We start from the raw sequence: 16,032 nt of genomic DNA, 5'->3' as shown, positions 1-16,032 counted from the left end.
TACCAAACATTAATTTTCTCGACTGTCACTATATCATTATACTCTCCTTTGCTGGGGCTGGGAGTGTGGTGTGTTTGGTGAAACACTCACCAGCTATTCTGTGAATCTGAATTTAAAGCTTATTCCAATCAGATTTCGGCTGCACTCAATCACCTCCTAAAGACTAATCCTACCTGTATTTATGGTCATTAATTATAAATTTTTCAAAAGAAAAAAGATTGCTTTCATAATATGATTTTATTGTTGTAATATTTAATAAAAAAATTGTATTAATAATTGGTAATAACCCATACTTTTTTATGTAATAATGATGTAAGAATAATGTAATCGATTCACTCAAAACAAAATGATGGAAAGTGGTCAAAAGCATCAGCAGTCTTTGTAAGACTAAGGAGGGATTGTTTGCGAGCTACATGTAATCCCATCTCATCTGGTGGAATGGATATTATTTTGTTAAGACACGTATTTATGGAAAATTTTTATCCAAACATATTTTGCAATTACGAAAATGTATTATATCAATTATAATTCCAATTGCTTCTTTCTAACATAATATTTTCTACACATTATCGATTATCATAATTACACTTTTACCTCAAATTCAAACACATCCAAAAACTGTTCATTGTTTCTCATTTGAGATAAAACTAAATGGAATGAGATAGACAAGCAATCACAACGGGGCCATTTTCGTACACAATCCATTCTACCAAAATGTGATCAAATTCAGCCCACATCTTGTGATGATCAATTCATTATGTTTACTTTTCATTATTAAGTTGTATAAATAATTTAATATATATAAGTAATGTGTTTACTCCTAATGATGGAGGGCCATTTTTAATTTAAGAGCACAATACTAATTATTGTTCGAGTTGAATAACTCAATCTATCTAAAAATAATCAAAGTAAATATAATATAACTAAGGTCTAAATACATTTTGCATATTAAACTATGCATGAAGACATTTAACCCCCCGTCCCCACCCCCACCCCCCAAACCTATAAAACGTAATAAAACGCCTCCCCTTCATTATATAGATCATTTTTTTTTCTTTTTCACGAAGAAAATGCGATTCTTATTTACACCCCTTAAAATATGTTCATTACAATCATTCGCCTGAAACATAATTTGAATTATTGTAAAAATTTAAAGTAAATATTACCCAAAAATTATGATTTTTATACTGAATGTAGAGTTTATATAAAATCTATAAATTTATAATGCTTATATTTTTTTACATAACTGATAAAAAATATACATAATTTTTGCTTGTGATGTTATATATATTGCACTCTTTTTTAAAAAAATAAACTATCAATACAGTTTTAAAATTTACATTATGTATGTATACATATATATATGCATTAAACTATCAATACAGTTTTAAAATTTACATTATGTATGTATACATATTTACATGCATTTTCTAACATAAACTATTTACTTTGTAAAACATAGTGCATATATTGGGCTTATAAAATATTTTTTAATAATTATATAATTTATAAAAAATTATAAATTTTTTAAATAAATTTTGAACCAGTAAAAGTAGCTTCTGGGAATTTTTTTTAATAAAACATAACATATTTTATAAAATAAAAAATATAAGAGATAAGTGGGGAAGGGAATTTCATCCTATCAATATCAAATTGTTTTGTCATGATTATTTTTATTACGTTTCATATTTTAGAATCTTTTAATGTATGAATTTCTAAGAATTTGTTAGAAAAGGATAAAATTTTGGTTGAGTATTTTAATGAAAAGTTGATAAAATAAATTATAATATAATAAAAAATATTAAATAAATTATAATAAACTTACATAAAATAAAATAAATAATATATGGGATGAAATTCAGACCCATGATCTTAAATTTATTAATGGTCATACGTTGTACATGTTTAGCAGAGCTTTATTTTGAGGAATTTGAAAGTATTTTTTCCTGCATTTTATTAATACTTATCTGAAAATTCATGAAAATAGCCCTTGAATTTGATGAAAAGAGAGCCAAGTGAAAAGTACCATAGACGAAGATACGAACATTCCAGCAGGTGTCTGTATCTCTTCGGTTCTCAGTTCTTGCTTCTCAACCCTTCCGTGAATCCGTATTAAGAGCTACAATTTCTTGTGAATAACACAAAGAAAAAGGTCTTAACTTTTCATGTTATTTGCTTGATTTCTCTTATGTTGTAATTTTGAAATGGGCTCGCGATTGAATTCTTTTCTTGCATTTTTAGTTCAAGAAAAAATGGAGGGGACTTCGAATGGAGAAGAACCCGCTTCGTGGGAAGAGCTTTACAACATCAATTTGATGCCTTCCGAGATTTTCTTGAAGTTTCGGAAAGAAATTCAGGGGTTTCGTGTTGGCGTTAACTTGGAGGTGTTTATTCAATTGACTTCTACTTGTTGCTGTCGTTGTGTCGCTGTAAATTCTTGATAGCCCATTATCATTTTTAGAATTGGGGTAACAAGTTTATCAGATTGAAGTTCAATCAGTTGGTTGTGGTTATTGATTAAACTGAAGTTAGTATGTAATTGTGTAGATTTTGGTGAATTTTTGCTTTTTTGTACTTTCTGCTACTGAAACTTTGATCAGTAAGAAATGATTTTGCATGTTTGGATTTCATCAATTCATTCCCTTTGAAGAATTTGCCTCTCCGCCTGATGAGTATGCTCCTGTTTTGCTTTTTAGTGTTTCTCCAACATATAACACGCAGAATGTTTGGCGTATTAGTCCTCACTTGATGTTAAGTTGCATGGAAGTTCATTTTGTTTTCGCCCCCATCTGTGGAATATACAAGTGGAGTGAAATTGAGTGAACCATGCCAGGACACAACGAAATTTGTTGAAATATTGCTTGGGTTTATACTTTTTCTGACTCAATGAAGTGGTATCGAATATATATTCCAGAACAGTATATGAGTTTATTTTCGTATAGTATAGGCGGGAACTGTAGATGAAACTGCTGCTGTGTGTTTGATGCACAGTTAGTTGTAATCTCAATTTGGGCCTGAGGGATATACAGTGATCAATCAGCATGCAATAGAACGAAATCATGCTGTTATAGGTGCATGGATCTTTTATTCCTTATGCTGAGTATGGTTGTTTTTGTTTTTATGGGGATATACGCGGTGCTTGCCGTCTCAATTCTGGATTTTCTGCTACAATGTAGTTGTATAATGCTCCTCTGAACGACTACCATGCAAAACTGGTTTTGAAACCTTTAGCCAATGAGCGGAAGTGGAAGCTAATATATGAGCCTTTATACCAGGATGTGCAGCTTGTTTCCAAGAAAATCCCAGTCACAAAGTTCCTTAACCTTCAGGTGTGATGTTCTAGTCTTATCACTTAGCCTGTTTCTTTAGCTATCAGGAGCCAGTTTCACTGAATAAAGTTTAACTAGTGCAGGTAGGAGTAGGTCATAGCTTTCAGTTGCATGCAACAGGTTGGAAATGGAAGCTGACAACATGTCTGGGTGGAGATGGTATATCTAGGATTCGGAATAAAACATCCCTTGGTTTGTGTCCTGGAGTGGATTTTCGTTTTGGGTGGAGGGCTGATTATGTTCTCCCTGAAATTACTGGGTAAGTTAGAGTCTGATTCTTTTGCATTTCATAATATTGCTGTGATAAAAAATTCCAAATATGAAGTTCTTGTATTGACAAAAGTTGATATATGATAAATGTTGAGTTGTGCTGTTGCGTTTGCTTTATGGTGATTTACTTCAGAGTTAATAAGTTTTTCCTTAGTGTGCTTCAAAAAGCTATTGCTGAAGATTGTCTTCTACAGGGGTGTGGGCAGTGATGAACCGTTGTTTAACATGAAATCTGGACGCTTACAGGCATCTCTTGACAGAATTGAGGCTATCTTTACCCATGCTGATGAAGAATGACGGAGATTGGTACTTTACCTCCAACTTTTGTTTAGTTAAAAAGTTCAACGTGCCAAAGAAGTCTATGTTCAAATCCCCATGGGAAGACACTAGTTAATGGTGACACATAACTATTGTGTGCATAGTAAACAGAAAAAAAAAAAAAAAAGGAAAAGAAAACAAGAAGTAAAAATCCTTGTGGTGCTTCATATGTTGCAAGGAAAGATATAGCTGTTTTCATTAGGGCAACTGCTGTGTGGAGATTGTGCTGCTTTTGCTTTAGGTACTGAAAACAAGTTCAACATTCCGAGCTTGTTATTACTCCGGCAGTTATCCATGTATTACACAATTTTCAATACCTTAATATGACAACAATGTGCTCAAGCTAGCGGCCATAGACAGCACTCTAGTTGCCTTGTCCTCTCCCGTCCATTTTCTTAGCTAAACCATCTGATTGCCTCCTCTAGTTTCTTACAGCTGTCAGATGCTTGCGTTGAGCTGGAGAAGGGTGAACCTTGTCCTTTCTTCTCCAGTTTGTTTCCACATGAATTTGTTTAGCACGAAGACAAAACACTATCCTAAGAAATGCTGCTACCAACTCAAGCACAAGACGGAAATAAGATAATGGCTAGAATTTCATCTTTATGCCTCTTCTTCTCATCTTCTTTTGTTGTTTCTGATGCAACCAAATCCATTCTGGTTGCCATCTTACAGATCATTATGATAGCAGGTACACAAATTGTAGTCAAGGAAAAGGCAAGGAGCAATAACATTGCATATCGGTTATTCGTGCTACTTCATGAAGTATACTGCTGTCTCTGTGTAAAGCTTATTCTTCTTGTTGCAGTATCGTCTAGATGTGGTGTTAGTTGTTTTATTGCAGTTCTCTTTACCCCATTATCAATTCCCACTTGGATCGAAGAGGGATCCAATTTCAGGTCTGGGATATGAAGACATGCACACTGATTTTTTGGTTTCCACATGCTCTGTAATTACTCCTGTTATTTAAAGTTTGTTTCATTTCACCTTTTTCTACTTCCATAGTACTGCTAAAATGCTGGCCTCGTCTTTTTGCAATAGCCCGTGAACAGGGGGTTGGCTGCTGAACAGTTTTTTGGGGTCACAGTTACGCCATAGTCGTGTTCTTGATATCTGTACTATCATTCATGCACCTGTCCTTAAACAAGGAATCACGGGTTTCACAATTTGTTCAAATGCGATTTTATGTTACTTCCACCAAACCTGCCAGATTACAGTTGTTAAATCATCTTGGAATCTTGAATGGAGTACAAGGTGGAATAGAATTTGCAACAGAAAATTCGATCAGATCCTACTAATCACAATTTCCTTGATTACATAAATCCCTTTGGAAAGCATTTGTTGTGATTACAAGATAAAAATAAAATCATATCCTCCAAATTAATCCAATCCTCAAAACAAAGGACCCCAGAAACAACATATTTCTCTATTTTCTCAACATCTCTTGGAGGACCACTTATAGTTCATGTTATCAATTTTTGTGGTTGCCCAATGATCACTTATTTCTAACTTTCTTTGAGTTCCACAACATGAGAGCTGCCCACACCTACAAATGAATGGTGTGGATGAAACCTGCGGAAGTATCTGTGGTCTGCAAAACGTCATCTGGAGCAGTATCTGTGGTCTGCAAAACTTCATCTGGAGCCACACTTAACTAATTATACAGTAAGTATTACTATATGGATTAATTATTATTTTTTTGGAAACTATACGTCAATCAGGTGACAAATGCGTTAGTATATCAAACATAATGTCCTGTTGCAAGAAAGCAGGAAACTTGGGATAGGAAAGCTTAATGTCGATGATCGCTCTACAGAGGCCTCATTTCTCAAGAATGTCGAGCCATGGAATACGGGTTCAACGTGGCTTGCCAAGAATTTCATCCTCTTGGACAATGTGAGTGCATTCAATTTCATTTGCTTCATGCATTTTCTTGTTGAAAAAGAGCAATTATGTCTGTAGAATGTGCTAGAATTGCTTTAAAGTTTAAACTGGCAGGTTGAGGTCCCAATCCACCCCGACGAGGAAGGAAAAACTATCCACTCCTGAACTTGATAAGTTTAGTCCTTCAAACATCAAATTCGACAGACTGCAGCAAACCAATGAAGCAGCCATTCAAGGACATACTCTTGAGTTCAGGCAGCTTGTTGCACGTGAGGCTCAAACCGATGAAGAATATTGGGTCAGTGACATACTTTCTTTCTTTCTTTTTTTTTTTTTTCCAGTTGTATAGCAAAATCAAGTCAGCCGTAGCGTTTTCAAATTTAATCAGGGCTAATTTGCGGTGGTGGCTGTGTAATGTTTTTTCTTTTTTGCTAGACGGCAGCATGGCTAAGAGCAGAGAGTCATTGGGAGGACTGGGAAGATGACGGGTGTGCACTAAGTTTTATTCAACCTGCCATTTGATCACATTCTTGTAGAAGAAAAATGAAACTGATCTATGACTACTGCTGATTCTTGATCTTTTACCTTATGTTATAGATATGCTGAGAACTGCAAACGAATATTCATGGAACAGGTAGGAGAATCGGCATTTTTCTTTCATCACAGGATGCAAGTATTGGGCTGTTAAGCATAAACATTGTATTCTTAACTGTCTATTGTTCAGGAGTTCAGTTCCATGAAAAGGAGATACATTACACATCTGGGAGAGAAATGCAAATGCATTGTGATGGTAAAATGATGCTTCTCTTTAGGTGGCTTGCTACTACATTTTTTACTACTTCATTTCCAGCTCAATCTATGTAATTTCTCGACAATTCCATTTCCTAAGACGAGCCAACATTAGCTAGTCCCATAACAAATATGCGGAGCCTGAACTCTTCAAGAAAATCTTGATTGGACAAAATTATCAGGTAAAGGAGGATGACGGAAACATGCAACATAGCATGTTGAAATGTGTAGTTGGAACATTGGACTTAAGCGTTCGATATTTCTCACACGTGGAGACCTTTCCAGGGGTAAGAAGCCAATTTAGTTCGCAAAAACACTTGTCCATTTATGAACATTGTTTTCTGCCCCATACCAAAAATTATCTGCCTTTCAACAGGAACAGGTTAAATCTCCTCTTTTCTGCTTCATCAATAGCAAAGCCTCCAGCAGATACGGTTACATTGCAAACTTATGCGTTGCTAGATCAGAACGTCGACAGGGGATCGCAAGCAGTATGCTGCAATTCGCAGTTTGCTCAGCCAAGAAAGAGGGTAAATCTATCACAACTATTCACTCAGATAATGTAAATCAAGATAGCATCCATTGTGAGGTTCATTTGTAGTTGTTCCAGGTGCAGGGAAGGTGTTTGTGCATGTTTACAGAAATAACAAGGCTGCTCAGAGCCTGTACCAGAAGATGGGATTTGAGGTATCATCACATTGAAGGGAAAATTGCAATTTACGTGCCACAACTGACCTTCTTCACGATTTTGTCTCTTGTTTTAGCGTTTACCATATTTAGTCCCATAAGTCACAAAAACTTGCAATGTTTTCCAGGTTGTTGATGCAGCAAGCTCTCAGCTCTCGGCGGATCAGATGTATTTGCTATGCCTTGAAGCTTCAAACTACCAAGGGAATTCATTTTTCATTTGACTAGTAAAATGCAAGTGCAAATATAAATCTTTTTTGTATTTTTATAAAATATATAATACATTTATAAAGAACCTCATAAGACAAAAAATAAATTGTTTAATATTTTATCTTTAAGATAGAAGATTACAAAATAACAACTAAATTTTAAAATGTTTTAATTGTAATATTAAATAATATACTTCTTTTTAAATTTCCAACATTATATTTTTTTGTTCATGTTCATTCTTTGATCATGTTATGTATATCACTTCTTTTCATAGTTACAAATATACTTTGTACATAAATATATAATTGCTTGACATTTACACTTATTTTATTAATTGTTTCTAATTGTCAATTTTCTAGTAGTTATCTTTATGTATTTGCATAGAGTATTTATGTTCTTGTGGTCCTAAAGGAATTGTTGGTTTTAAATCTTCATTTGCAATTTCAAGAAAAGAGACCATTTTTTTATTTGTTTAAAGAAATAAAGAATTATATGCATATAAAAATATTTTAAAAGATAGATGACTCAAATCGTTACATCAAAAGTTAGAGGAATAAAATTGGCAATCCCCTAAAGATAGATGACCAAAATTGCAATTATAAATTATAACTTGGACTGTCACGTCATCAAAAGCCCTGATTTAAGTGCTGATATGACTGATGATGTATAATTTTTCACCAAATTAACTAGAAAGGACTAAAATTACTATAACTTTTAAAATTATAATATTAAATTATGAATTTTAATTCGAATATAAATAAAATAACCACTCCCTAACTTATAGGACTAAAATTATATTTTTCCCTTAATTGAAAAATTTTGTTCTTTGCATTTATAATGATTTTTTCTCTTATCACTCCAAAGAAAGCCACTTCCTCTTCTTCATTTGTATATTCAATTATAAAATGTAAATTCAAATGCCATAATTATTTTTTTAAAAATTATTTATCCCATAATAATTATCTTATAATAAATTAAGAAATAGTAAAATCAATAAAAAAAAAAAGAATTATCATCACTCCTCTTCCTTCATTATATATTAGTTGTATGTGGCATATTTGGTGCATGTGTACAAAATATTATAATAATTAAATATTATTTAACAAAAAAATAATAATATGAAAATAGTTATAATAAAAAACAAATAATTTTGAAAAAGATATTTTAAGTAAGAAAAGACAAAGAAACATTTAATAAAAATTAAAAACTATTGAAAAAAAATAGTTTTTGGCACTTGTAGATAGTGGGGATACAAGAAAAAAAAAAGAGAGAGACCAAAAATCGAGTTGTCATTCTCTTCATTATGAAAAAATATGGATCACATGATTCATACGTAAATTTTTTTTATTAATTTTCTGACAATAATTGACAAATGATTCATTTACAAATTATGAGATTATTTTCACAAATCATATAAATAATGTGACTGGACTGATGAGTTATTGAACGAAAAATACAAATTTCAAATTTTCACTGTAGACGCACTTTGAAGACATAATTTGAGTACTTTGTTACCTTAAACAGTAATATCAAATATATTTTCAACCATTCTAAACACTTTTTGCATAATTTCCACTGACGGGCACAAAATTTCCAGCTCTGCAATTTACGCAATCATCACTGGCCTCCTCGAGCGTGCAGCAGTATCAGCCATGGGAGTTAATGCGGCAAATTTCGTACCCACAAACCTCTGGTTTCCTAGAAAGAGCAAATGCTTTGCATTATCCAGAGCTAAGCATTGCATGGTTTCATGGACGGCGGTAACCCTAAAACCGTCGGGGACGCCGCTGATGATGTGGTTCCCAAGGGATGGATTTTGTGTTCACTCAACGAAATCATTTACCAAGAGATGGGCTTGAAAACTTCCAGAGACATTTGGTTGGAGATGGGAAACAAGCCCATGGCCATGGAGATGGGGGTACTACTTCCCCTCTCCAACTTTCCCTATTTCGTATGTATACATTAGAAATTGCATTTGTTTCAGAAAATTTTAACCCATATTGCTTTGTATAATAAGTATAATATATTTATGGTCTCACATTTGTTTTATAATTAATTGTAATATCATTTCGTTTTTTATTTTAAATTAAACCTAATTTAGAGTAAAAATGTTGACCTTTTCTCTTTCTAAAGTTTAAAATCCTATAATATTTTATTGTTAAAATATAGGGTAAAATTCAGTTTAGGCGGTGGAAAAGACAAATAAAAGTAGTTTAGGGGAGTTGAGTATAATTAACCAAAATGTGATGCTTCTGAGAAGCGATGATACATTGACTTTGGTGAGAGAAGGAGGCAAGTCAACTCAAAATGCTAATAATGTGTATGCATGAATATTCTTATCAGAGTACTCTGTCCTTAGTCTTTCAGCACTAATTATCAGGAGTTCATAAGAAGATGGCATTGCCTTCCACACGATTGGCCAGTAGCAACATCAGTAATTTCGATTATATCATCAATGGTAATCAGTCTTATAAAAAACTCTGCTTCTTGTTGAATATTAGCAAGCAATTTTTTCTGCAAGATTCGATGATTGAACTTCATGAAAATCTCTTCTTTTTGGCTCTTGAACATGAAATCAGTTGAGGATAGTTATCGGAGCTGGTCCGTACTCCTTTACAAGGCCCTAAACCAGGGCAACTGGGAAACCGTGGAGACAATTGTAATGCAACAACCGGCTGCGATCACAGCAAGGCTGACACCGTTTGCTGAGACACCGCTCCTGGTGGCTGTCAAGGCCGGGCAAGGGCTGCCCTTTATAAGGAAGCTACTGCATTTTATGCAGCCAGAGGCGCTGGCCCTGACTGATTACTTTGGCAACACTGCCCTCCATGCAGTGGCGGTGCTAGGAAACATCCAAGCAGCCAGGCTGTTTGTGGAGCAAAACCGCAATTTGCTGAATATTTGGAACATTGATGGATGTCTGCCAATCCACTTGGCTGCTATGAGAGGGCACAGAGAGATGACATTGTACTTATTTTCTGTCACCAGAGAAGATAAAAATTTGGAACCGTTCAACGAAGCTGCTGGTGCCACACTTGTGCATTTTGCTCTCACTTCTGGATTCTATGGTAAGTTAATAAAAGGTATTAAATATGATATGATTGATGCATATTTGAAAAAGTATCAAAATTTATAAATATGATTGGAAACTTTAAATAGAATTTGGGATATTCTATAATTAAAAGCACTATGCATTGTTCAAATGATAAGATTGGTAGAAGTAGTGCAGATTTAGTAATATTTAGTAAGTAGTATGATTAAAATTTGCTGTAGTACATGCAAAGTAAAATAAATAACTATAATTTGCTGTAGTAAAAGTAAAAGTAAAATAAATAAATATAATCATAGGAAGCTACATTCAAATGAAAATGTAGTTTTGAAAATTTCAGAGTGAATTGCGTTTTTGGTAACTTTTGAATTGAAATATTGATCAATGATATGCTTCTTTGCCGAAAACATGCAGATTTGGCTCTATATTTGGTCGAGCACAACCCAGGCTTGGCATGGCAGCATGAGGATATCTCTCCCTTGGAACTGTTGGCCCAAGAGCCTTCTGCTTTTCCAAGCGGAATGGACTTTAATTTTTGGCAGTTCTTCATGTATTCCTGTAAGTTTCTTTATTAACTCGGAGTAAATACGACCAGTTTAGTTCTTGATTTATGCCGAGAAGGATACATAAAGAAATTCTTTAAGTTACCCTGCTCTGCGTAGTTATCTTGGGAACATAAGCAAGGAAATGCGGCATGCCCAAAATTTAAACCTGCAACTCACTGCAAACATAAAAGGCATAAGAATCTAATCCTAAAGTCATTATGTATCTTCTAAAGGGGTCTTCAGAGAAAAATCTAATTGCTATCTGTTGCAATTTAATCATAATAGTATCCAAATTATTGTGTTTCTCGAAAGGTGAACTTACAGTTCCATCCACGATACAATATATGAAAAGAGTGATCCATTGGCATGGTTATTGAGAAAACAAAATACATGAGTTTCAGAACGCAGAAATGATATGGCCTTTTTCTAGGTGTATAGTATTCTACCAGAATTCAGGGGGATCCGGAAAATGTCTTAGAACTCTGAAGCAATATAGTATTTTTATTGATACATCATATTCTGCCTTCTAATCTTGTTTGAATTTTAGGTGTTCCTGAGAAGCTAGTTGAGATTCCAGAGAGCTTAGTGGGCTTGACGAGATCACCAAAAATTTCTTCCTTTAAGCCGCAGAGGCGTTGCAGTAATCAATTTTCAAGAGTTAAGTACCTAATGCTTGCCATTCTGTTTTGAGTTTAGCAAAAAATCTTTTGTTTTGTTTCATGGAAGCAGGAATTTAACAACTCACAGAAATTGGTTTTATTTTGTGCTGCAGCTTATGAAGAGTTGCATGTAATACTTTGGAAGGTGCTTGAAACATTAGGTAAGCATACAAGAAACAATTTACATCTGTACGGAGAACATATAATTATTATATTTAAAAACACAATCGCATTTCTGCAATTACAGCCAAGCCCTTCAAACACATTCGTCACAGAAAAGCCATGCATCATCAAGCACTTCAACTGATAAAACAAGTGTGCGCAGAAATTAGACGCTTGGATAATGCAAAAGCTGCATCAATACTCACAGGGCCATTCCTTCTTGGGACACAAAACGGAATACATGAAATTGTCAAAGAAATTTTGGACTCCTTTCCTCAAGCAATAACCTTTGTAGATGAAGAGAACCACTCAGTGTTTCATCTTGCAGTAATGTACCGTCATGAGAAGGTATTTAAGATTGTTCATGAACAGAGTGGACATTATAATATGTCATTATCACTGTTGCTGGATAACGAGAGGAACAATATACTACACTTGGCGGGATATAGACCCCATCTAGACCGACTTGATCTGAGCTCTGGAGCTGTTCTTAGGATGCAGCGCGAGCTGCAATGGTTCAAGGTAAAGTAAACTTCTTCCTTAAGCTTCTTAAGTTCAGAAAAAAGGGCCATTTGTGCAATCCTTTTGCATGTTATAGAAAAAGAAGGGACAATCGCTTAAGAATGCATTCGAGAATTTCTGAAACATTTTCTGCTAAGTTAGTGTCCAGAAGGCATTAGAGATTACTTCCTAGTACTCAAGTTCAGATTTCTCACTGAAGAATTTGGCAACGTATTAGTTCATATTATTTACGTTATTATGATATAAAATTTGATTTATTTATAAATTTAGTTAGGCTGTATATTTTCTTAGTCATGTTTTTTGTTAAAAAATAGTAGTAATAGAAGGACATTTTTTGGAAGATGAAACTTTTGTTAAAAAAGAAATGTAAATCACAATGGTAAGGAACATCAAGTTCAAAAGTGAATTCATATCATTAAATTTCTTATTGTAAATAATATTCTTTTCGTGTAACGTACATACTCTTTGCTTAGTATATGTATATGTTCACTCGCGTACTATATGAGTATATATTGCTTGCATATTGACACCACCAATGATAATTATATTTGTTTAAGTAATATGCACAAATATACATTATATTTATATAAAAATAACAAAATTTTCTAATATATTATGAATTAAATATACATAAAGACATATCATGAGTATTATGTATATAATTTGTTAAGAATGTTATATATTAATTTATGAATATCACTATATACAATATATATATATATATATTTGTTACTATATTGATAAGTATAATTATATATTATGTCATATTTATAAGAAATATATATAAAGGGACATTTTTGTATTAGTTAAGTATATTACAGTATATACAATGTTTTTTAGAACCGGTCTGGACCGGCCAGTTTGACATGTTCAACAGGGAACCGACCATGTACTTGAGTCGGTTCATAGGGTCAAAACTTCTAAGGTCAAAACCAAAGTGAGCTGGTTTTAACCATCGACCAATAACTGGTCAAAAATTGATTTTGACCTTATTTTTTTTTATATTAATTTTTTTGGGCTTAAATTTTTCCATTGTGGGACAATAAACTTGTCTTAAACTTTTTAATATTTATAATTTAAAGTGCTTAAATTTGACTTTTTTGCTTTTTCAATGTGGGATAACGAATCATTTCTAACAACTTATAGGGTTTTCGTTCACTACTTCTTTCTCCTTTTCTCCAAGCTTCTCCAATTTTTTTTGAGGGTTTTTTTTTTTTTTAAAAAGAAATTATACGGAGGCACCCAGTAGGTACCTCTTTCTGATTCAAAAGGGGAAGCAACAAAATATTCAAACTTCAAGACTTTGTGGGATTTTAAATTAGTTTGAATTTTGATTTAATTTGCTTTCTCCAGAGTTTTGTCGGTTTCTTATTGTTAAATTGTATTTATATATAAATTGTACTATTTTTATAAATTGTTGTTATAAATTATATTTATTTAATAAATTGATATATAATGTATTGATATGCTACAAATATATACGTATATAATATATTCTGCGTCAACCAGTTTTTTCAATTCTGTTCCACCGATCGAACTAGTGACCTAATGACCCAGTAATTTATCTAGTGATCCGGTTTTCAGAACATTGATTATATATTCAATCTGTTATCCTATAAATGTTATAATATATATATATACATGCATAAAATACAGAAATAGATATACTTAAGTGGAAACATGTTATCCTTTGATTTTTCATTCCCACTTCTCTTAATCATACTAGATAGGAAGTGGGACTAGAAAAGCTTGCACAAGTCTTTTCTGGAATGATCACACCCTCATACGGTCATACCCAGCATGTTGTTAGATTTCCAATTTTTAGTTTTCTCTTCTCCTAATATTCTGTCATCTTTGTGAGAGTAAAAGTTATATCTTATGAAAATTTACTCCATTATTAATCACAGGAAGTAGAGAAATTTGTACTGCCCCAAGAAAGGAAGTCCAAGAATGCTTATGGTAAGACACCATTGGCGATATTTAATGAGGAACATCGTGAAGTAGCCGCGTATGAAACACAATGGATGATAGGCATGGCAACTTCATGCACAGTTGCTGCATCGCTCATTGCCACTGTTGCATTTGCTGCTGCAATTACAGTACCTGGTGGGAACAACAGCAGCGGTCTCCCAATATTCTCCAGCGAAAAGGCCTTTCTACTATTTGCTATTGCTGATGCTCTTGCGCTTCTCTCATCAATTACAACTGTTCTATCCTTCTTATCTATTTTCACTTCTCGTTACTCAGTCAATGATTTCCTATATGCGCTGCCCAACAGACTGATAATTGGTCTGATCTCTCTCTTCCTCTCTGTAACATCTCTGATGGTTGCCTTTGGTTCTACTATGTTCCTTGTAGCCGCTAAAAGAAATAGCCTGATCCTCGTACCGATAATAGCATTGGCTTGTGTGCCGGTGTCCCTGTTTGCCTACCTACAGCTTCCTCCACTTCTTAATATGATCAAATCCACATATGGTCCCAGCATATTTGATTGATTATTGGACTCAATCGCCATTCATGTCAGCGATCAAAACAAGCCCGATTACTGCTACGTCATATCAACTTCAAAGCATGCCCGACTGCTGGAGTTCCATGTGGGTAGTTTGGAACCGGCTAAATTGCTGAATCTTGATCTTTATTATACTATCCGATCATTCAATTAAGTTGAAGACATGACTAGTTATCTATTATTGTGCTCAAAAAATGGTCAAAATGACCGGTGTACAACAAGGCGTCTTTTACTTTGACGGAAGGGATTAAGTTGTCATAGAATAATGATGGATAAAATGCGAGTTGGGATTAAGTTATCGTACTATATATCTTATTTACTTATATTGATAAACTTTGAGTAAACTAAATTTGGAAAACAAGTCAGAGAAATAAATTAGGTAATTTTGTAGATATCTAGAAGATTAGGGTTATTTTGGACCAAATATTTTTATATTTAGGGACACATGTGTATAATTACACCGATACTTTTTACAATATGGTTAAATTATGCAAATCACTCCTCAATTTTAAAATAACAGTAAGTGGAGTGCGAAAACATGTTGAAAGATAGATGAAAATCGAGAGAGAATTGAGTATCAGAGTGTAGGATGTTTGTTATCATTATAACTTCACAATAACTTTTATTTATTTATAGGCCTCTACAGAGTGAAAAAGTTATGATTGTTGAATGAGTTTTCTCAATCAGTTTGATTTCAGCGAGTTTTGTTTTACCTGCTGCAATCGGATCGGTTGGCGGCCATCTCCGAGCAATTTGTTGATGACTTTTTGATATGATGCGTCCAACGAGGTCATAGAATCATGTCGAACTGAGCTTGTTTTTGGGCTGCTAAGTTACTGAATATAAACAGGCCACAAACTTGATATCATAACTCTTAAATTTTACATATATTTTTGTAGTAGTTTTTTTTTCTTTTTACCCTGCAAAATATACATGTATATATCATGATAATAAATAATATATTTTTTGCCACTCCTAATATACATGAAAGTAAATATTCGAATGCCACCATTGTTACGAACGATTCGAAAGTCACCGTCAACACCATCTGAATCCAGAAAATAAGTATTTATATGCTTAGGTAATATACCCAAATTGAATA

General features: G+C 33.5%; 3 protein-coding genes across 9 annotated transcripts; all 3 read left to right on the top strand.

Moving 5' to 3' along the window:
- LOC105161923 lies at positions 1,948 to 4,835 on the top strand. Of its 3 annotated transcripts, none has more exons than XM_011079782.2 (6): positions 1,948 to 2,152; positions 2,242 to 2,384; positions 3,276 to 3,329; positions 3,413 to 3,588; positions 3,794 to 3,905; positions 4,606 to 4,835. In XM_011079782.2, the coding sequence occupies exons 2-5, from the start codon at positions 2,253 to 2,255 to the stop codon at positions 3,894 to 3,896; spliced, it is 465 nt and encodes a 154-aa protein (XP_011078084.1). In that variant the 5' UTR covers positions 1,948 to 2,152; positions 2,242 to 2,252; the 3' UTR covers positions 3,897 to 3,905; positions 4,606 to 4,835. The 3 variants fall into 3 exon arrangements, with proteins under 3 accessions (XP_011078084.1, XP_011078083.1, XP_011078082.1); XM_011079781.2 differs by having other exon boundaries at positions 1,962 to 2,152; positions 3,177 to 3,329; positions 4,603 to 4,835; XM_011079780.2 differs by having other exon boundaries at positions 1,967 to 2,152; positions 3,177 to 3,329.
- LOC105161924 lies at positions 4,975 to 7,632 on the top strand. 5 transcript variants are annotated; one of them, XM_011079785.2, is made up of 10 exons: positions 4,975 to 5,579; positions 5,684 to 5,810; positions 5,913 to 6,096; positions 6,234 to 6,286; positions 6,396 to 6,432; positions 6,523 to 6,588; positions 6,770 to 6,874; positions 6,964 to 7,117; positions 7,189 to 7,274; positions 7,403 to 7,632. In XM_011079785.2, exons 2-10 carry the CDS (start codon positions 5,710 to 5,712, stop codon positions 7,496 to 7,498), a joined length of 882 nt encoding a protein of 293 aa, XP_011078087.1. In that variant the 5' UTR covers positions 4,975 to 5,579; positions 5,684 to 5,709; the 3' UTR covers positions 7,499 to 7,632. The 5 variants fall into 5 exon arrangements, with proteins under 5 accessions (XP_011078087.1, XP_011078086.1, XP_011078085.1 ...); XM_011079784.2 differs by having other exon boundaries at positions 5,687 to 5,810; positions 7,403 to 7,631; XM_011079783.2 differs by having other exon boundaries at positions 5,680 to 5,810; positions 7,403 to 7,631.
- On the top strand, positions 9,672 to 15,246 carry LOC105161922. The gene is made up of 7 exons (XM_020693736.1): positions 9,672 to 9,942; positions 10,064 to 10,552; positions 10,948 to 11,091; positions 11,626 to 11,736; positions 11,851 to 11,898; positions 11,985 to 12,421; positions 14,329 to 15,246. The coding sequence occupies exons 1-7, from the start codon at positions 9,879 to 9,881 to the stop codon at positions 14,914 to 14,916; spliced, it is 1,881 nt and encodes a 626-aa protein (XP_020549395.1). The 5' UTR covers positions 9,672 to 9,878; the 3' UTR covers positions 14,917 to 15,246.

Source organism: Sesamum indicum, linkage group LG5 (genome assembly GCF_000512975.1).
Source record: "Sesamum indicum cultivar Zhongzhi No. 13 linkage group LG5, S_indicum_v1.0, whole genome shotgun sequence".
Classification (NCBI taxonomy): domain Eukaryota; kingdom Viridiplantae; phylum Streptophyta; class Magnoliopsida; order Lamiales; family Pedaliaceae; genus Sesamum; species Sesamum indicum.
Note: the sequence above shows the minus strand (reverse complement) of the source record. Positions and strands in the feature narration are given on the sequence as shown.